The 22,712-nt window shown below is 37.3% G+C and overlaps 1 protein-coding gene across 2 annotated transcripts in view; it reads left to right on the top strand.

Moving 5' to 3' along the window:
• The window catches only part of LOC143852904 (THUMP domain-containing protein), a 36,065-nt gene that overhangs the window by 11,388 nt on the left and 1,965 nt on the right, over positions 1 to 22,712 (top strand). The window contains exons 3-6 of one of the 2 annotated variants that reach the window (XM_077362555.1): positions 2,913 to 3,242; positions 8,601 to 8,740; positions 8,852 to 8,972; positions 12,987 to 13,127. In XM_077362555.1, coding sequence (XP_077218670.1) covers positions 2,913 to 3,242; positions 8,601 to 8,740; positions 8,852 to 8,972; positions 12,987 to 13,127 — 732 coding nt within the window. The remainder of the gene's footprint in view (positions 1 to 2,912; positions 3,243 to 8,600; positions 8,741 to 8,851; positions 8,973 to 12,986; positions 13,128 to 22,712) is intronic. The other variant, XM_077362556.1, reaches the window with a different exon arrangement.

Below are 22,712 nucleotides of genomic sequence, written 5' to 3' on the forward strand. Positions count from 1 at the left end.
CTGCATTTCTGTGTCCATTTCGGATCGTTGATGGGAATGTATGAACAAGAGGGGGTGAGGTGTTGGTGGTTATCAAAATAAAAGAGTTTTGAAATTAATTTTTGAAAATAAAATTATTTTATTTTGCGGAAATGGTTGTTTTTGAAAGATGTGTAGGAAATGGTTCTCTTGGCATATCTCATCAATCTATGCAATCTTCTGGGTTGTCTGTTCTTGCTGTTGGCATCTGTGGGGCTACTTGTCCCCCTGCTGTATCGCTTGATTCAATAAAACTTTTAACTTTTCAAAAATAAAAAATCTCCCAACTACCATTATATTATTACATAAACAATGAGGGTCAATACCCTTCCATGTGAAATCCTGATAAATAATGTGTGATATGTCTGATTCTGCTAGTTACCATCCTTCTTCACATGACTGTTGAAGCGCTCAAACCATGCTGTTGGTGACCGTTTGAGACCTTATAATGCTGTCTTTACTTTACAAACCTTCCATTCATCTCCAGGAAGCTGACAACCTGGAAGTACTTGCATCTAAACCTCCTGTACGAAATCCCCATGAGGAAAGATATTCTTCACATCTAACTGATAAAGATGCCAAGATGGGTTCTCTGCAACAGACAACGAAACTTGTCTAAATTCATGTTTTTCACCTAGCAAATGTCTCCTGATTTCAATACTGTATGTCTGCGGTGTAGCCATAAGCAACATAGCCTTGTACCTTTCCACTGATCCATTTGGCTTGTATTTTACTGTGTAGACCCATTTACAGCCAACCGGTTGCTTCCCTCTAAGAAGGGCCACTGATTTCCATGTTTCATTCTTTTCTAAAGCTTTCATTTCTTCACATATAGAATCTTTCCTCTGAGACTGAGATAAAGCATTTGAAACAGAAGAGGGTAAAGAGGCAGAGGAATTAGAAGCCAGAAAAATGACGAAAAGATGGAGATAAAGACTGATTCGAAACACAAGAGGATAAAGAGACAGAGGAATTAGAAGCCAGAAAAGAACAAAAAGAGGGAGATTAGGATTGCTTTGAAACAAAGTCAACAATGGGATGTTGCGTACATGTGCATTTCCCTTTACATGCAATAATTGGAAGATTAAGATTATCACTGGTATCAATGACAGGAACATGATTAGAAAAGTAGGGTTTTTTAAGGTAGTTCCTGCATTCAAGGTAGGAATAGCTTTGTTTGATTGTTTCTCACCTGGCTTCCTCATATGGACTTTCGACTCCTTAGCCGGCTCACTTGTATCCTGTAAACTAGTAGTACCACTAGAGTCAAAGACATATGGTGGCACCGGAATGAGTAAAAAAGAAAAACAAGGACACTCCTCCCTTCACTAACAGGCTTCTCCTGAAGAGAGGCACCATGAGAAGCAAAGAAAGGGGTGGATTCATGAAAAGCAACATCCGTTGACATAAGAAGTCACCGAGAAGCAGTATGATGGCATTGATACTCCTAGAAGCTAAATACCAACAAAAAATACATTTGAGAGCTTTCTGATCAAGTTTAGTATGTGAGCCTTTTGAATGTGGACAAAACAAACACATCCAAAACTCTTTTTTTATTTATTATTTATTTGTGTGTGTGTGTGTGTGTGTTGGGGGGTGAATATAGAACAATGCGTGATTAGGAGTATGGAGCTGAATTGGAGACTTAAAAGTAAGGACATGAGAGGGCTTACGATTGATAATAAAGGCAGCTGTAAGAACTGCATCAAAAGTTTTGGGAACATAGTGCGACATAAGAGTGCCTGAGTAACTTCTAGAAAATGCCGATTTTTTTCTTTCTTTTTGCTACCCTATTTTGTTGAGGGTGAGCCTTGGCGCACTGGTAAGGATGCTCCATTGTGACCTGGTGGTCACGGGTTCGAGTCACGGAAAGTCGGAAACAGCCTCTCTGCAAAGCAGGGGTAAGGCTGCGTACATCTAGCCCTCCCCAGACCCTGCAATGGCAGGAGCCTCGTGCACTGGGCTGCCCTTTATGCTACCCTATTTTGTTGCGGGGTCCCAATGCAAGTTCTTTGGTGTTCAATCCCATGATCATTCAAATAAGTTTTTAGGCCAGAGTAAATGTATTCCCCCATTATCAGATTGAATAATTTTGATAGGGGAATTAAATTGGGTAATAGCCATCTTATGAAAAATTCTTGAAGATTGAAAATACTTCATCTTTAGATTTCACATGGTATACCCAAGTACTCCAAGTACTATCATCCAGAAATGACACAAAATAACAATGACCAAAAAGGGAGGTGGTAGAGTACCGTCCCCAAACATCAGAGTGCGCAATAGTAAACGGAACAATGCTTTTAATAGAGGTCAATGAATACAATGTTTTCCAGGTTCACAGACTTCATTGGGAAAATTCAGAGGAGCATATGCAAAAATTTGAGGAAACAACTTTTCAAAGATTGAAAAGATGAATGTCCTAATCTAGTTGGCAACACATCAAGTAGTCTTTATTGCTACTAGAAATACTACTCTAGTACTTCTGATTTGGGTTTATTTTGAGTTGGGCTTGAAAAAATAGGCATGATTTGGGAATGGAAAAGCCTGGATTCCTATTGTTGTCTCAATAAGAAAAGTTTCATTTGATATTTTTGATCGAACTGATCTAGCATTATCAAATTTGATCCCTCAAATTTGTTGTATATTCTTTCATATGTCAGTTACGTTTCAGGCATGGTTATCCATGACTGTCATGGTGTGATAATGTTCACTATGCTAACATTGTTTACATTGGATGCATTTGTCTTCTTATGCTTGCAATTTCCCCTTTCAAAAGTCATCTTTTAATAGATTTTCTCCCAAGTCTATTAAGATCTTTGGTATGGTTTTTCTTCTTGCGTCTTCTCAGTACTTTGTATTTCCATCTAAAGCACTCTTTTTTTTTTCTTGTGCAGTTTTATGAAGAACTAGTGCATGGAGAAAATTCAGTTGCAAAGACGATAAAGCCCAGCAAACCTTTGAATAAAATAACTAAATTTTCAGATTCAGAATCTTCTAGTAGTGATGATGAGTCACAAGATAATGCTCAACATGAAAATGAAGCAGATGAAGGTGAAAAAACAACGGCAAAGAAACAATGCCTCGAAACAGACGCATCAAAATGTGAAAAAGTAGACTGTGATAAAACTGAGGAGAAGCCCGTTGATAAGCTAATTGAAATTGAGGGGAAGCCAATTGATAAGCTAATCGAAGCTGAACTTGAAGAGCTAGGAAACAGGAACAAGGTGAGCTTAATAGAGGAAAAATCATTTATAATCTCTTTAATGGCCTAATTTTGGCTAATTATATATTCGTTTGTATTTACATATAGAGAGTTGTGTTTCTTTGACTACATGACTGTGTAGTACTTACCCTCTCTCCTATTTGTATGCCTTATGTAATGGACTTAATACTTTTTATAAAAATCACAACTTTTTCTGTGCATGTCTTGTCTCTTTAGCATTCTTCTGAGCTCTTTGATGCGAATTTTGTGAAGAAAGCGTGCATGAAATATGCGCAATTATCAGTTATTATTGCATATCTTTTTTTTTTTTTTTTTTTTTTAATTTTGGTTACTTCCCACACCGCTGCATCTTGTATACAAGTTCCCTGTTTAGTTTATCTAGAATTCAAATTGCTTCAAATTTTGAAAATGTGAAGATTTAGTAATCGAGGCTAGAGTCAGTATGTAGATGTTATTAGTTATTACCATTGTTGTTGCAATAAAGGGCATAGTTGCAGCTTTATGACAGGCTATGGGAGAGACTTAAATTTTGTTGGTTATCTTCTTTGTAAGTTTAGAAGTGGGTGGATGGTGGTCAGACATGGAGATGAGGTGCCTGACATGGTAACCCTGGCAAATTTAAAATTTAAAATGGCAACACTCGTTCAGTTATATGATACATTGGAGAATGTATTATTTCGTATAGATTAATTCATGTCAACCTGAAATGCGGAAAAGTTTATGCATATTAATCGAACGAACAATTATTATGTATATATTATACATATATAGTATCGTTTATTATGTATATATTGTACATATATCGTATTATTTCATATATTAATTCATGCCAGTTAAAATATGGAAACTTTACCAAAATTAGTAGAACAAACAATGACTGTATATATTATGCAGTATATATACACATATTTTATTTGAAAGATGACATATTCCATTGATACTATGAAAATTACATTGGGGACCAGAAGTCCCAGCCTGCATTACATAGAATCAAACAAAAAAGGTCCAGGGTGTACCCTAGACCAAGAAGGAAAAGGAGAAAATAACAGAATTCGAGACCCTTTCTTCGTACGCCATATTTCTTGACTAATCACATTAAGAGGGACTTCTAGACAATATTGCCTCGACTAGCGAAAGACCGTGGTCTCTCAAGCTATTGAGGTTCTAAATCTTTTCTCGGCCCACCTAAGATCTTGAATTACCTAGAGCAGATATTGACCCCTGCGATCTCTCCTATTTATCATTCTAGCAAATTACCTTAACACCAACCTACAGAACAAAAACCAGCTTCATAGATTTCACAATGACTGTGACTAAATTCCCAATTTCATTTAACCCTCTCCTTTCCAACCTACCTCTACTAATTGAAACAACCACAAGAATCATGTCTAAGGAGGTTCCATTAGAAGTCAATTACACTGCTCCACAACTAACGAATTCAACTTAAATAGATTCTTTGGAAACCAATACAGAGTCCCTGATACAGTACAATTCAGCAACCTCTCAAGATAGGATCCTTTAATCTCATAATCCAGCTTCCATTCCAGCCACCTTGGCTCTTTCTATTTTCTCCTTTACGACTCTTGCTTGCATTGCAATTTCTCTAGTCTTTCCTAGGTCCTCTTGGTAAGAGATCCCAAAAACATCTCCAATTGCTAAAAAGTCATTAAAACCCTCCAACTCATGGTGTCCAGGTTCCTCTAGATTGGACGATATCAATACACCCTTTCCTTTATCATTTTTACTGGACTCATTAGACTTCACTATTTGCTGACCATCTTCCACCTCTGAATTACCTCGCACCAGACCCGAATCAGCAACTAGGCTCTCGCGCCTATTTTCCAGGCTTAAGATCGCCAAATGTTTCTCCTCCTCCCACAAACGCCTTCGGGTTCGCCATTCCTTTTCTAAAATCTTGTTGAAAATGGGCAAATTACAGAGGGGCGTGTGAAGTTCTTCCTCACTGTTCATGGTGGACAGAGAAGGAGACATGCCTGACTTTGACTGACTTCGACTCTTTCTTTCATCCACTGCTTCTTAAGAGGAGAAAGTAACACCTCGCCAAGGGTAGGCAATTCCTTCCTCGCCAGCTTTTCATTATATTGAAGATTTTTTAGAAGGTCAAGGTCTCCATCCACCAGGGTAAGGTCACCCTTGGTTACACTAATTATAGCCACAGATCGATATCTACCAGACATGCTTGAACTAGGCGAGTTATCCAGAATTCGTAGGTATTAGTGATTTTCGGACTCAAGTTTTTTCTTTCTGACGTACTTTTTTCGATAGATACACTTAATCCTCCTGTTAAGTACTGATAGGCCACCACGAGTACCAAGATACGAGTGTCCCGCCCAAGACCTCTTCTGAATTTACCTTTACCCGAACGTGTGTGCTTTTCATCGACATTCTTGCTTGCCTTGAGGAACCTATTTTTTAATTTTAAAGCATTTAGCTCCTTCGCCGACTTTAACCTAAAAGAATCCACAATATCTTTCCTACATGCCTTTCCTTTTACGCCATGTGGAACTGAAATTAATGTTTTTGGTGCGATCCTTACATTAGGCAGACTCACAACTCCCCTTAGCGTAGCCTCCCTACTTTCTGACGAGACATGGGCGATCTTAGAGGGGACAAGCGGGTAGGTGGGCAATGCAAAATTTAAAATGGGGTCCACCACCGTCTCCGATCCGCGTCCAGTGGCCACTGCCACCTTTTCCACTGGATAGACCGCAACCGGTGAGCCTTTATCGATGGAAATCTGATCGGATCCCTCAAAAAGGGCTAAATTGTCTTTACTACTGGATTCTTTCACCACTGACATTGCCAGAGAATTTATACTATCCTCGGACACTACCTTAACTCCCACCGAATAAATGGTGGAATCTACCCTTAAATTAATGGATGGAGGGATGGATTTCCACAAGGGGGAAATAACTAGCTTAGAGGCAAAGGCCAAACAATGAATGTGATTCCCAAAAAGCTGGGTCTCAAGGACTTGACCCAGATGTAGACCCATGATCTCCACCGTGGCAGAAGACCATGCATGAAGAGGAATATCATAAAATCGCAACCGAACAGTTCTAGCCCCTGTATTATATGCCGGGAACCAGGGCTGGAGGGAAGAAAGATATCCCCCAAAAGCCTCACCTCCCCGTCGGAGAATAGAGGTGGCCTGGGCCTCAGAGTCAAAGCGAAATAGGATGCCCATTGTGCTAATAGCGAAAGGTTTTTGCAAATTCGGGAGACCCCAAAATTTTTTGGCCCAATCAATCCCAAACATCTTCTAAGAGCCGGGAGCCAAATTTCAAACTCCTAATAACACAACTCTTAAGATTTCTTTTTCTTCCACTACAGAAGCTGGAATGTGCAAACATTGAACCTCATCGTATGTGGCGACTTGGACCTTTTTGGGTCTCTACACTAAGTTGGGATTCTCTCTAATTCCAGGTTTCGAGGATTTTCTGCATATGGTGCGAGAGCCAAAATTTTCTGCACAACCAGTCTCCCCCACTCGAGAATGGCCTGCGATTAGACTCCACAACCTGCGGCCAGGTGCCTTCCTAGCCCCAAAATCCATCCTCCTCCCCCTGGTATCCCAGTCTTCCAAACTTCCCAAAGAACCCACATGCGATCTAGGTGGGGGCCATTGTGGCCATTGGGCCCTTGCCAAATTAGCTTCTTGCCCAAGCGAAAACAAGAATCTTCGGCAGCATGGGTTAAAGATCCCAAGGGATTCAAACACTTCCATAACAGAATAGCCTTCATCTAGGCAAGATAGAAATGACTCTGATAGCCGCTCAAGGTTAAATCCACACACAGAAAAATTCCGATAGTTGCTTAAACTCAAAGACTCCTGGTGGGATATTCCGACGGCTACTGAAGACATCCCTTATAGTCATGATCTCCTCTTGGTCCTATTTCTCATTATTTTTTTTTCCAGTATGGCTTTTTATAGCTCCATAGGAGTTCAAGATTCCAATACGACAAAAGTGCAAGCTCTCCTTACGGATATTCTTCTCATGATCACGACCTTTTGGATGCCCCCATCAGTATATATACATGTATGGTATCAGATGACAGAATGATGTGTTTTGTTTGAATAACACATGTCGATGTGTCTGATATACATGTTGTGTGTGCAGTCTACTAACTTTTAAAATATTGGAGTGAACTTGTTAAGGTCCAAAAGATTTCCTTTGTCCCCATGAAATGACATTTGAGGAGTCACCTTCAACCAATAGGCGGCCCATTCATTGTTGATGCAAAAAATGCGAAGGTCACAAAGGAGCGCATGTGCTTCTGCTTCATTTGAATCACATTCCCAGCTTGGAAATGCTTTCAACACTATGCCATGGTGGTATCGAAAAACTCCGACTCCAACTAGTCCTGGTTTCCCTTTTGAACTCCTATCAAAATTTAACTTCATCCACTCTTGGGGTGGTGGCTCCCAACAGGGTTGTGGTTTTGGTCATAGACTCCTTCCCAAATGATACTTCTCCAATTCTGTACTCTGATACGAATCTGAGTTGCTTCATCCATGAACTACCTAGGATGAACACATTGTAGGGAAGAAACATTATGCATCTCCTCTTGGACTGCCCTTGCCTCAGTATGATCACTTTAACCACTCCAGGGAGCCATCATAATTTTATTTTATTTTATCCCCCACACTATCTAACCACCCAACTGTCCATTTGGATCTGGTAGACCTTTCTAGCCTCATCTTCAAGTCACAACAACATGAGTAGAATTTCATTACAGCTTACAAGCTATGTCACAAATATCTCTGATATTTTCAAAATATAGCGTTTTTATCACGGCATTTTGATAAAACAACAAAATCCCGAAATAATCCTGAGCTTTTAAAAATATAGTGATATTTTCATTTTTATCATAAAATATCGCGATAATATCCCGATATTTTTCTGATATTTTTATTTTACATTTTTTCTTAAAATTTATATTTTTATATAAAAATTAATATATCCCGAGATTTTCCATTGCTGAGAAATTCACGAGAACAATAATTGTGACATAGCTTACAAGTACAGATGGCATCAGCATCAATCCATACCGACACAAGGAGAAGATCAAAACAGCTTGCAAGCACTGGCTACTAGTTACCTTCCATAGATAAGTGTCATTTTCTGTGGATTCTTATCAAAGTCTATTTATGCTTGTTGTTCATTCTGACCATCTCTCACTGGAAAATACCTGTAACTTTAATATTTTTATTCTTCATTGGAACTTCTCCATATATTGATGGCCTATAAAATCCTCTACTTTTGGTACAAATGCAAAGGTGCCTGTTTCATTGTAACTTTTCCATGTACCGATGACTGCTTTTCCTGTCAATTAGAGGCATTTTGTTAGCCTTGATTCTGGTTGTAATGGTGTCGTCTTTATTCAAATGCACAAAAGAGCTGGAGACCCTGGGCCTACTGAGATTGTACAACACATGATGCGATCAGCTGCTTCTACAAGGAAGCATATGTCAAGGTTTTTACTTTTCTATCTTACTTTTCCTGAAAAATCTTATATATTACTATGTGTTTTAGAGAATTTCTTTATCTTGTGCCTGTGCTCTAAATTTGACTTGGCTTCCACTAGATTCATCTTGAGAGTGTTACCAGTCGAAGTTACATGTTATGCATCAGAAGAGGAAATTTCGAAAGCAATCAAACCTCTCATTTCTCAATATTTTCCAACGGAAGCTACTACACCCCAAAAGGTATTCTGTAGGTCAATAATGCTTATGTTATTTATCTCGAGGTCAATAATTCTTCTGTTATTGTAGTCGCTATGTTCTAAATTTGAAGGAAGAAACGCCTAATGCCACTTGTTCTGTTAAAATCAAATTTGCAAAGCACTCCCCTGATTTTCTACTGGTCAACTCCATATTTTTCATAGACAATCAAAATGGCAAAAAAGAATGGCCCTGTGCCTGTAGCTCAATGAGACAAGGTTCTGTGCTTTTAACCTTGAGGTTACAGGTTCCACCCGGCATATCTGTCCAAAAAGAAGGTGAAATAAAGAAAAGGCAAAGAGAATCTTTTAAAATAAATAACCATAGAACCCTTGTTTAGTGCGTTAAAGTTAGTTTTTACATGGTGTCAGGGCAGGAAGGTCAAGATGATTAAGATCCAAGGGATCGCATCTTTAACAAGGTACACGTTGAAAAATGGAAGATTTTTAACCTCTTCATGAACAATATCACACTCGGTGTGCAGCTAAACACAAGATGAGATGCAAAAACATAAACACACAAAAAGAAGAAACACAATATTTATGTGGTCTGGCAATGTGCCTATGTCCACGGGAGAACACAGTTTCACTATTTCAAAATTAGGTTTACAAACTCTCTTTACAGCTCGACCAACGTCTATATCGCCCAAATTAGTCCGCTAGGATGATTCATCACTCTGCCTTAATACCAGACATCTGCTCAACAATACATCTCATATTTTTCTTTCTCTAATGGTTCATTATATTTTTTCGCAAAAGTTCTCCGCTTCTCCTTTTCATTCTCCACTTATCTCTTCATTTCACCAACTAATCCTTCATTTGTGTCTGTCCCTTTTGGTCTTAATCTAATTTCTTTTCTCACTTCCCGGCCCTTAAAACCCACAACCCCCCTAGGGTTTTGTTTCGAAACCCACAAACTCCTTATGGTTTCTCCCTTTTTTTTCAATGCTTCTTATCTTATATTTTCTAACTTGAGCATCACTTAAGGTGCAAGTTACCAACTCAATAATAGAAAAGCTCAGATTGGAATAATGGTGGCTTGTCATTGATTCTTGAAATTGTACCTTTCTGTATTATAGATTTCAGATTTCCTATGCCAATCTTCTTGAAACTGTTAACCATTGCAAAGAGGCTATCATTTGTGGACACGGACACGAGTATCACGTGTCGATACGGACACGGAATGTCGGACTCAACAAACCCCCAAAATTTAGAAACGGGGACATGGCTAAAAGAGAAAGTATAAATGATCATGATTTGTGGATATGAATTCGTGTGTCAACAGTCGAGTTTCGACACTGAGAGTTGTTTGACATGGCAAATTCTAAAAATCTGGAAATGGTGACACGCACATACATTTAAAACTACTGATTACTACCATAATTTGTAACAATATAAATATGGTATTCATTTGACAAACTAATAAATCTTAGAATTAATCAACTATAATCTAAAACGAACATGATATAATCAAATAGCAACGCATTCATCAATTTAATCTAATTCTCTTCCATCTCCAATACACAACGAGAAAGGGAGGCCAATATGATACTATATTTGAATAAGAGTTTGTTTAGGTTTTTAGGTTTAGGGGAGGGAATATAACATCAAATTTTAGTTAAAGAAGAGCAAAAAGAAGTGTTTATAATAAAAGAAGAGTTAATAATAAAAGAGGTAAACTCAATATTCAATAGTAAAATAGAATGTCACACTTGACACGGTAGCAAAACTGGTCCACAAACCCACATTAAGTCTAACAGTACCCTTAAAAGTGTCTAAAGGATGTCCACACGTGTGTGGACATGTGTGTCGTGTTGGACACGACATGACACGTGTGTCAGGAATAAATTCAAAGTGTTGGGTAAATCATAGCAAAGAGGTCATTTTATCTATAATAGAAAAACTAATGTACTTGTAGAAATATACAATATGAAGGTTGCAAAAGAAATATGTTGATTGTGGACCACTGTGCTCTTTGCATCCAAGATGGGGAAACTGTAGACCATCTCTTTATTCACTGTAAGGTTGCAAAAGAAATTTGGAGTGGCATATTGGGTAGATTTGCTATTTCGTGGGTATTTCCGGAGCACCCAATTGATTTGTTGGATTGTTGGCACATGGCCCATGGAGAAAGAAGGGTAAAGTCCTATGGTGCACTTCTTTCTTAGTAGTCATTTGGGTTTTGTGGGAGGAGAGAAATGCAAGGGTATTCAAAGGATACACAAAGAGTCATTTTCTGTTGAACAAGGTGATAGCCCTCACTATTTTTTGGGTAAAATCGCTCCCAAGCTTCAAGTTTGTGTCCACTTTTGATCTATGGTGCGGTTGGAGGGAAGTGTGCTCAAGCTCAAAATATAGACATGTGATAGTGCAGGAATGGGAACCGCCGGCTCCCCTGATGTTTAAATTAAAATTTGATGGAGCTAGCTTTGGAAATCCGGGTCTGGCAGGTATAGGTGGAGTATTAAGAGATGAGGAGGGCTCAGTTAAGTTGGCTTATGCTGATCCTATTGGAGAGACTGATTCAAATGAAGCGGAGGTACGTTCGGCTTATCAAGGCATCAAGTTGTTGGCGGCGGAGGACTTGGATAGAGTGGTGGTTGTAGGGGACTCCCTCAATGTAGTTCGCTGGCTAAGTGGTTCACATGTGCCACCCTGGAGATTTTCTGAGCTTTTTGATGAGATCAAAGACATTGTGGAGAGAACCGATATCTCTTTCCGCGATGTCAGGAGATTAGCTAAGGGGTGGCTGATAAGTTGGCCAAGGATGGGGTGCATATGTCATCTCTTCAACTTTTTGATTTCTTGCCTCCTTGATTTTCTTGGCTTTGCTTATTGTATTTTTTCTCTTTTCTTTTTCCTTCTCTTGTATTCGATCATCTCGGTCTTTCTTTTGAATGAAATCTTCAGCATTCAAAAAAAGAAGGAAGAAATATACAAAATGAACAAATCAAGCATTTTAACAACCCGCATCAACTTTTACCCAATTTATAACATTCCATTGTATTTCTATGCAGTTATGAAGTATGGACTATATAAAGCATTACCAGATCATTAGAGAAAAAAGGGGGGGGGGGTCTAAAGTAATCAGGGCGTTGCATGATAAGAGACCCTGATTTGGATGCTCAAGTGGAATTTGGAGTGCTCTATGCTTTGGGATTTGTACCACAAATGGTGTCCTATGAGCCCACCTCTGTGTAGAGTTGACCATTCAACACCTGCGGCACTGTACCACAATTGGTGCACTGGTCTTTGCTTCATTAATATTTTATTATAAAACCGAATTTTAAACCTAAAAAATCATGAAATCTAACTCCATTCCATTTTTAATTGAAGTGTTTCATATGATTTTGAAATACCATTTTCTCCTTTTGAAATACCATGGTCTCAGTTTTTGTGTCTTACTAGCAACTCGGTTTCATTTCATTTCTCTTCAATGGAAAGTGATCAGGGCGTTGCATGATAAGGGACCCTGATTTGGATGCTCAAGTGGAATTTGGAGTGCTCTATGCTTTGGGCTTTGTACCACAATTGGTGTCCTATGAGCCCACACCTGTGTAGAGTTGATCATTCAACACGTGCGGCACTGCACTGCGATTGGTGCACTGGTCTTTGCTTCATTACTATTTTATTATAAAACCGAATTTTAACCCTAAAAAAATCATGAAATCTAACTCCGTTCCATTTTTAATTCAAGTGTATAGTATGATTTTGAAATACCATGTTCTCTTTTTACTAATATTTAATATTTACGTTTATGTTACCATTCAAAAAAATATATTAACGTTTATGTTACCATTCAAAAAAATATATTAACGTTTATGTTATCCTCATGTGCTGTTAGTCTCGGTTTCAGTATTCAAATCTGTAGTATTTCTTTTTTAATTACTTTTTATTTATTTTTTCCAAACAGTTTTGTGTCACTGGACCAATCAATGAGTACTACTCTGAAGGGACACCCAGTAACCTTTTTAAAACTTTATTTTCCTTGTATTTGCAGTTTGCAGTACTATATGAAGCACGTGCAAACACTGGTATTGAGAGGATGCCGATTATAAACTCGGTTGCAAAATCTGTTCCCGAGCCGCATAAAGTGGATCTTAATAACCCAGATAAGACCATTATAGTTCAAATTGCCAAGGTAAGCACAGTTTTGCAGTATTTGGCCTTTGAATATTGCATATTCTTTTCATCCATGCATACCACATGAATTTTAGTACGAAACATATTGCTAGTACTCATGGACGTGACATACTATATGCTACGAAATTCCCAAAACCAGAAGTCTTTCCTTGTATTTACTAGTTCTCCACTTATGCGCTTCTTTACTAAAGCCTATACCAAGCAATTAACAATGATTCACTTGTGGTATGTTTGGTTCCACAAACGCTTAGCATTCATTGAAATTTCGATTGCCAATGAATGTTGATTCCTTGTTTGGTTGCCAATATTGCATTGAAGTTCCATTTGACTCCCAAACATGTTCCAGACATCATTATTGCTTTTTTGCACATGTGGCGCCCATGTGGGACTAATGTTACCTCTTTTCATCTTCCAAATTCTACAAAAATGTTAAATTTTTGGTAGAAGAATAGAGGAAAATCAAGGTGGCAGCATGGCACGGCACTAAAAGAATCAGCCCACACGGCCCGTGGGCCAGGCACGGCACGGCCCGTGACCCACTCGTGCCGTGCCTTGTCGTGTCGTGCCGGCCGTTTCAGCCCACTAGTTTTTATAATATGCATTTCCTCTAGAGATCCGAGGGCTAAGATTATCCTATGGAAATGATTTTTAGGGAGCAACTTATTTATGTTGTGTTCCATCTTATGGACGGTGTGGATCATCCCATGATGTGGTCCATACAGTACATTTTGAAAAATAATAGGGGTGCAACTTGGGTTGGGCCGGGTTGAGCTTTTATCAAAAAATGAATAAGAATCAACCCGACCCGACCCGATTTTAAGGTAAAAGCTCAACCCGAATTCCCAAAAATCGACACAAGTTGCACCCCTAAAAAATAAGGGACTATAAGGGCTTACATCATATAAAATCTCTATTTTAACTTCAAATTTTCACTCTTATTTTTTAATCCAGACAACCCCTTCCTATTTAGAAATTAACTATATATACACTAGAAAGGGGTTGTCCAAAGTAAGATAAGGGGGCGGATATCACTTATGAAAAAAAAATTTAGAATTTTTTTTTTCTTTTGAACATCATTTCCTTTGTTGTTGTCAAATAACAAAAATTTGGACCCAATTGAGAATTCATTGTGCTTGGAATATTTATCCAGAACCCGCGCGACACCTTTAATTCTTATTAATATAAAAAATTATGAGAGGACATAGAACCTTGCCTCTAACCCGCCAACCATACAAGAAAAAAAGAAAAAAATTAAGTACAAATACATTGTGAAGTACAAATTAGAAATTACAACTTAAAAATTCGAAGTCTTCATATTTCCTTAGGTGACTCGGTTGAGTCATCTTCTCTTTTGTCTTGTGTGTTCTATCATCTGCATTCAACCAGTCCTTGAGGCACACGCAAACCTCTAATTTTTTTTATCACTTTCTGCTCTGTCTGTCATCTAAGACCCTGTTATCTGCACTAAAATCAGACTCCGATGCTACTATGGACACCGGAGGCTTAATAGATCACGTGCCATCGCGGATAGTACTGGATAATTTTTTTCATATTCTTTCCACCATGACATCAAAACTCTCATTCATCAGGATTAAGGTAGCTTGAATAATCATTTCCCAACTATAATGATAGCTCATCAGAAGATGTACTAGCATTATGTTTTGGTCTTTTTTGATTTATTAGTGACCAAAATGGGTTATTTCTAGGTTGGTAGTTCTTTGAAGAACTTGGTCTTCCATGTCCATTTTCTGTCTCATACAACGCACACATAGAATGTAATAATGATCTAATCTCATCTATACTATGCCCAGATCCACTACCCAAGTTTTCATTGCATGCATCTAAACAGACCTTGAAACCTTGTAACTTAAACTTAGGGTCCATTATTATACTTAAACAATATAAAAGTGGAATTTCTTGAAAATATTTTTTAAATTTATCCTCCCTTCTATTAACTATACTTCCATATCCCAATCTCGTTCTTTTATTTTGAAAACAAATTATAATTTTATATATTTGACCCAAAATTAATTGCGAAGTTTGATAGTAAACAACACCGGAAAGAAGATTAGTTGTATTGTAAAATACTTCTAATAAATCTGCAATAACTTCACAAGTGTTCCAATATTCTAGAGATAGATTATAATTGGAAGGTGGAGGCATATGTTTTTGGCAAAATGTTGTAATTATATTTTTGTACTCAAATGATGCTTTTAGCATTTTATAAGTTGAATTCCATCTAGTTTTAATATCTAAGGGGACTTTTTTGTAGTTTTTTAAAATTTTTTACACAAAGCTTTAAATTCTTATCTTCTATGCCCGAAAGACTGATTAAATTGAAGACAATCCTTAATAGTCTCTATTTATAGTGCAATTTTCGATAAACCATCTTGTACAGTTAAATTTTAAATATGGCATGCATATCTAACATGTAATAGTTCTCCATTTAAATATGTTTCAATTGAAATTTTAATAACCCTATCGATGTAGTATTATTACTAGTATTATCAAAGCTAATAGAAATTTTTTATTTTGAATACTATATTCGTGAATAGTAGATAATATAGATTTTGATAGAGAATGAGCATTATGCGGGAATTCTAATTTACTAAAACTAAGTATTATTTTTTTTAACATCCAGTTGGAATTAATATAGTGTGTTGTTGCACAAATATAGCCTTCATTTTGTTTATTGGTCCAAATATCAGAAGTGAAATTTTTCCGTTAAATTTTTCAGAACTTGAAATCAATTGTTCTTTACGTTCAGTAAATAATTTAAACAAATCTGATTTTACAGTATTTCTAGTCACTTTTTAAAAGGTAGGATTTAGAGCTTTACGAATATATTTTTCAAATCTTTTACTTTCGGCCAAAACTAATGGTTGCTGATCTTGTATGATGTATGATGCTAGTTCTCTCCTGTTCGTATCTTAAGAATAAGAAAAAGTTTCTAATGAACTAGAAGTGAGGCTTAATGGTTGCTCATCTAATGAACTGCTTTGCTCTACAAACAGTGGAATACCTTCCCAAGTGCCATGTTCCAGCTTTACTTCAACAACTAAAATCGTTTTTACATAATTTACAAATAGCCCTATCTTCTAAAACTTAAATCTTTCATTTTTTCAACGGTAAAGAACTTCATACTTCTGACATCTTACCTCAACAGGTCTTAAAACTGGGAGCTTGACTCCCATTAGTACTACAAAGTCCTTGGGTAGGTTGAGGAGGAATTTGATATTCGGATTCATGAGTGTATGTATCCTTATTCCAAGGTTATACACAAGCGTCTATTAATTCCTCATTTCCCATGATTTCATTTGGTTCATGGCCATGGTCGTTAAAAAAGCGGTTGTGTGAACCAGCTATTTTAAAATAATAATAAAGATAAGCTTAAAGTAAATTTTAAAATATAAATATTAAATACTTCAACTTATGTAATCAACTTTGCTTGAATCATCCACGGAGTTGTTAAGTGCCTCCTTAAATGCTAAATACCGCAAGTTGTTAAGCGCCTTTTTAGTTCCCTCCTTAGTCCCTTTTTCTTAATCGCTAATCGAAGTGAGTAACGGAGGATTAGAGAGAAATAAATTAGAGGTAATTAGAGAGAATGATTAGAGGTAATTAGAGAGAATGATTAGAGGTAATTAGAGTGAGAAATAAATTAGAGGTGATTAGGAAGAGCGAGAAATAAGAGAGTAATATGAGAGTAAAAGAGAATAATTGAGGGTGAGAAATGAACGGGGAGGGGAGGGATATTTATAAGGCTTGTAACATAATGAGTTACCAAAATATCCCCCAAATATAGTTGTTGGGGTGGGTATTTTTGTAAAAACATGTAAAATCACTAAAATACCCCTAAGTATAGTTGTTGGGGGTATTTTGGTAAAAACATGTATAATCACGAAACTACCCTCATAATATAGTTGTTGGGGGGTTTATTTTGGTAAAAACATGTATAATCACTAAACTATCTGTGCCTAATATAGTTGTTGGGAAGTGTATCTTTGGTATACAAGAACTTAAACAATGTAATTTCCGAAATTACCCCTCTTACTAACCTTTTTTTCTAACTTTAAGTGGGGTTTTTTGGATAAAACACCAACAACAATGAAATTCAAAAGGGAATGATGGTCGTGGGCTGTGCCGGGCCGCAGGCCGTGGCGTGCCGGTTCGGATCGGCGTGCCGGAAAGCGTGGCCCGGTACGACCCACTTCTTCATGCCGTGTTGGCATGGCCCACGCACTATAGCAATTCGTGCCGGGCCGTGAGCCGACACAGCCCAATTGCCACCTTGAGTCATTACCAAGAAGAAAAGAGAGAGAGAGAGAGAGAGAGAGAGAGAGAGAGAGAGAGAGGAAGATGAAAACACAAGCCCTTTTCCACTCAAGGTGGCAATTGAGCCGTGCTGGCCCACGGCCCGGCCAGCACTGCACGACACGAATTGCTACAGTGCGTGGGCCGTGCCTGACTACGCTTTCTGGCACCCCGGCCCGAACCGGCATGGCCCGTCGCCCGGCCCACGACTATCATTCCCTTTTGAATTTCATTGTTTTTGGTGTTTTTTTTCCAAAATACCCACCTTCGAGTTAGGAAAAACGGTTAGTAAGGGGGATAATTTGGAAATTACATTTTTTAAGTTCTTGTATACTAAAAATACCCTTCCCAACAACTATATTAGAGCGTAGTTTAGTGATTATACATGTTTTTACCAAAATAACCCCCCAACAACTATATTAGGTGTGTAGTTTAGTGATTATACATGTTTTTACTAAAATACCCCCAAACAACTATATTTTGGGGTGCTTTAGTGATTATACATGTTTTTACCAAAATACCCCCAACAACTACATTTGGAGGGTATTTTGGTAACTCATTATGTTACAAGCCTTATAAATATCCCTCCCCTCCCCCTTTATTTCCCACCCTTAATTACTTTCTTCTACTCTCTCTTTCTAATCACCTCTAATTTATTTATCTCTTTCTCTCTAATTACCTCTAATCCTTCTCTCTAATTACCTCCAATTTATTTCTCTCATTCTCTGAGCCTCTGTTACTTCGATTTACGATTAAGAAGTGATTAAGGAAGGGACTAAGGAGGCGCTTAACAACTTGTGGTATTTAGCATTTAAGGAGGCACTTAACTCCGTGGGCAATTCAAGCAAAGTTGATTACATAAGTTTAGGTATTTAGCATTTATTTTTTAAAATTTACTTCAAGCTTATATTTATTATTTTTTTAAAATGACCGGTTCACACGACCGCTTTTTAACAACCATGGCCTTGAACCAAATGAAATCATGGGAAATGAGGAATTAATGGATGCTTCTGTAGAACCTTGGAATGATGATACATACACTCCTGAATCCGATTATCAAATTCCTCCTCAACCTACGCAAGGACCTTGTGGTATTAGTAGGAGTCAAAACTCCCAGTTCAAAGACCTGTAGAGGTAGGATTTCAGAAGTACGAAAGTTCTTTACCATTGAAAAAATGAAAGATTATAAGGGCTATTTAGAAGATAGGGCTATTTATAAATTATGTAAAATAGATTTTAGTTTTAAGAGTAAAGGTGGAATAGGGCACTTGGGAAGGCATTCGACTGTTTATAGAGCAGGAGGGAACATAAGTCATTAGACCCTAAACAAACCCAATTAAGCCTCACTTCTAGTTTATTATAAACTTTTTCTTATTCTTAAGATACGAACAAGAGGGAATTGGCATCATATATCATACAAGATGAGCAACCATTTGTTTTGGCTTAAAGTAAAAGATTTGAAAAATATGTTCATAAAGCTCTAAATCATGCTTTTAAAAAAGTGACTAGAAATACTGTAAAATCAGATTTGTTTAAATTAATTACTGAACGTAGAACAATTGACGTAAAGAACAATTGATTTCAAGTTTTGGAAATTTTAACCGAAAAATTTAACTTATGATATTTGGACCAGTAAACAAAATATAGACTATATTTGTGTAACATCACACTATATTAATTCAAACTGGATGTTAGAAAAAAAGAATACTTAATTTTAGTGAATTAGAATTTCCGCATAATGCTCATTCTATATCAAAATCTATATTATCTACTGTTCACGAATATAATATTCAATTTTTTTTTCTATTAGCTTTGATAATGCTAGTAATAATACTACATCAATAGGGTTATTAAAATCTCAATTGAAACATATTTTAAATGGAGAACTATTTTATGTTAAATGTGCATGCCATATTTTAAATTTAACTGTACAAGATGGTTTATCGAATATTGCATCATAAATAGAGACTATTAAGGATTGTCTTCAGTTTATTCAATCTTCAGGGCATAGAAGATAAAAATTTAAAGCTTTATGTAAATTTTTTGGAAAAAACTACAAAAAAGTCCCCATAGATATTAAAACTAGTTGGGATTCAATTTATAAAATGATAAAAGCATCATTTGAGTATAAAAATATAATTATAACATTTTGCTAAGAACATACACCTCCACCTTCCAATTATAATCTATCTCTAGAATATTGGAATACTTGTGAAGTTATTGTAGATTTATTAGAAATATTTTACGATGCAACTAATCTTCTTTCCGGTGTTTACTATCCAACTTCACAATTAATTTTGGGTCAAATATATTAAATTACTGTTTGTTTTCAAAATAATAGATCGAGATTGGGATATGGTCATATGGAAGTATAGTTGATAGAATGGAGAATAAATTTAAAAAATATTTTCATGAAATTCCACTTCTATATTGTTCAAGTATAGTAATAGACCCTAGGTTTAAGTTACAAGGTTTAGAGGTTTGTTTAGATTCATACAATGAAAACTTGGGTAGTGGATCTGGGCATAATATAGATGAGATTAGATCATTATTACATTCTATGTATGCGTTGTATGAGACAGAAGATGGACATAGAAGACCGAATTCTTCAGAGAACTACTAACCTAGAAATAACCCACTTTGGTCACTAATAAATAAAAAAAGACCAAAACATAATGCTAGTACATCTTCTAACGAGCTATCATTATATTTGAGAAATGATTATTCAAGCTACCTTAATCCTGATGAATGGAAGAGTTTTGATGTTTTGACATGGTGGAAAGAACATGAAAAAAATTATCTAGTACTATCCGTCATGGCACGTGATCTACTAACCACTCTGGTGTCCATATTAGCATCAGAGTCTGCTTTTAGTGCATGTAACAGTGTCTTTGATGATATACGGAGCAGAATGTCACCAAAAACATTAGAGGTGTGCGTGTGCCTCAAGGACTAAGGACTGGTTGGATGCAGATGATAGAGCACAAGACAGAAGAGAAGATGACTCAACCGAGTCATCCGAATAAATATGAAGACTTCGAATTTTTAAGTTGTAATTTCTAATTTGTACTGCACAATGTATTTGTACTTAATTTTTTTTTCTGTTTTTCTTGTATGCTGGTTGGTTAAAGGTAAGGTTCTATGTCTTTCTCTAATAATTTTTTATATTAATAAAATTTTAAGATGCCGCCCGGGTTCCTGGATAAATATTCCGGGCACAATGAATTCTTAATTGGGTCCAAGGTTCTGTTATTTGACAACAACGAAGGAAATGATGTTCAAAAGAAAAAAAAATTTCTAAATTTTTTTTCATAAGTGATATCCGCCCCCTTTTCTTACTTTGCACAATCCCTTTCTAGTGTATATATAGTTAATTTCTAAATAGGAAGAGGCTGTCGGGATTAAAAAACATGAGTGGAAATTTGAAGTTAAAATAGAGATTTTATATGATGGAAGCCCTTATAGTCCCTTATTTTTAGGGGTGCAACTAGGGTCGATTTTTGGGAATTCGGGTTGAGCTTTTACCTTAAAATCGGGTCGGGTCGGGTCGGGTTGATTCCTATTCATTTTTTGACAAAAGCTCAACCCGGCCCAACCCAAGTTGCACCCCTATTATTTTTCAAAATGTACTGTATGGACCACATCATGGGATGATCCAAACCGTCCATAAGATGAAACACAACATAAATTGGCTGTTCCCAAAAAATCATATCCATAGGATAATCCTAGCCCTCAGATCTTTAGAGGAAATGCATATTATAAAAACTAGTGGGCCGAAACGAGACGAGCCGTGCCGTGCCTAACCCCATCCTTTTACCGGCACGGCCCGTGGACTAATCGTGCCGTGCCTGACCCACGGGCCGTGTGGGCTGATTTTTTTCTTGCCGTGCCGCGCAACCAAACACCACTTGCCCTGCGCAACCAAACACCACTTACCCCAATTCCACCATTCTTTTAGACAAATCAGATGCTTGTCTCCTCCTTTAAACTTCTTATTCTACTCCTCTCTGAGCCACTACCGCACAACCAAACATATTAATGACTCGAGATAGAATCTTTTTGAATTTGTAAAGAAAGTTTGCTAATGGAATGAAGAAAGGAAGAAGTGATAGGCTACTGTATTTTGCTCTGTTCTACTTTATTTTTTACTGGCTTTGGGTATGCCCGTGCTAGCACTCTTTGATATTTTGTATCGCACGATGGTACTCCTGGTCCCTAATGCTACTTCAATATTAATGAAATATGTCAACTTTCAAAAAAATTAATGACTTGAGATGAAGGGTGCACTCCATGAGGGAAGGTGGTCTCAATCTTCATGTTGAGAGAGTTTATTAACTATAATAAGCGGATTATAGAGCATTATGTCCTAAGCTACCAAGGCCTATTGGCTAAGATTATGTGATCTGAACTTGCCAACGAAATCTTCTCCAGATTGGTGGCTGTTTTGATGAGTTTGTGCTCATTTTATTTTTTTATTGAATGAAGGGTGGGACAAGTTGTCCCTACCAACATACAAAAGTGGACTGAGTCCGAGTACATTATAGATAAGGGTTATATATGAGATCCTCTTACAACTCCTCACTAACGGTGCTATCTACGTAGATGTGTAGATTATGGTCACCTCCTTTAGCACTCCCGCTTTAGCAAGGACATCCGCCTCTTCATTGGCAGATCTTCTCCTGTGTTCAATTCTTGGTTGCAGACTCCTCATTAGATCAAGAACTTCCACTATTATATTCTGTTGATGCCAAGGTCCTGGTGAACTTCCCGAAGCCCATCCTATCGCATTTGTTGAATCTCCTTCCAAGATCAGCGGCCCCAGGTTCTTTTCAGAAACCCACCGCAAACCAAAGAGTAAAGCCTTAATTTCTGCCTCATTTGCATCACATTGTCCTGCTGGACCTGAGAAGGACATAATGACTGATTGATTGCTGTCTCTGATTAGACCTCCAATTCCTCCCTTGGCCGGGTTCCCCACCGAGCTTCCATCAAAGTTGAATTTAAACCATCCTTCCGGCGGAGCCATCCATTTAGGTTTGGGCTTAGTTCGGATAGTTCTTTCCCAAATGACTGCCCACCAATTCCTTATCAAGTCACTCACCCCATATAGCAACTTTCTTTTATTCTTTGCCCACGAAATTAGCTCCATCTTGGTATCCGTAGCCACTCGCCCCAACGATCTTTGCTGGTCTTTAAATATTTGCCTATTACGCTCCTTCCATATGTTCCAAACGATTGCATAAGGAATAGTGTCCCAGAGAATTTGCCA

The sequence above is a fragment of the Tasmannia lanceolata genome, unplaced genomic scaffold (assembly GCF_043159265.1).
Source record: "Tasmannia lanceolata isolate RefF3 unplaced genomic scaffold, GAP_Taslan_0.1 ptg000019l, whole genome shotgun sequence".
Lineage (NCBI taxonomy): Eukaryota > Viridiplantae > Streptophyta > Magnoliopsida > Canellales > Winteraceae > Tasmannia > Tasmannia lanceolata.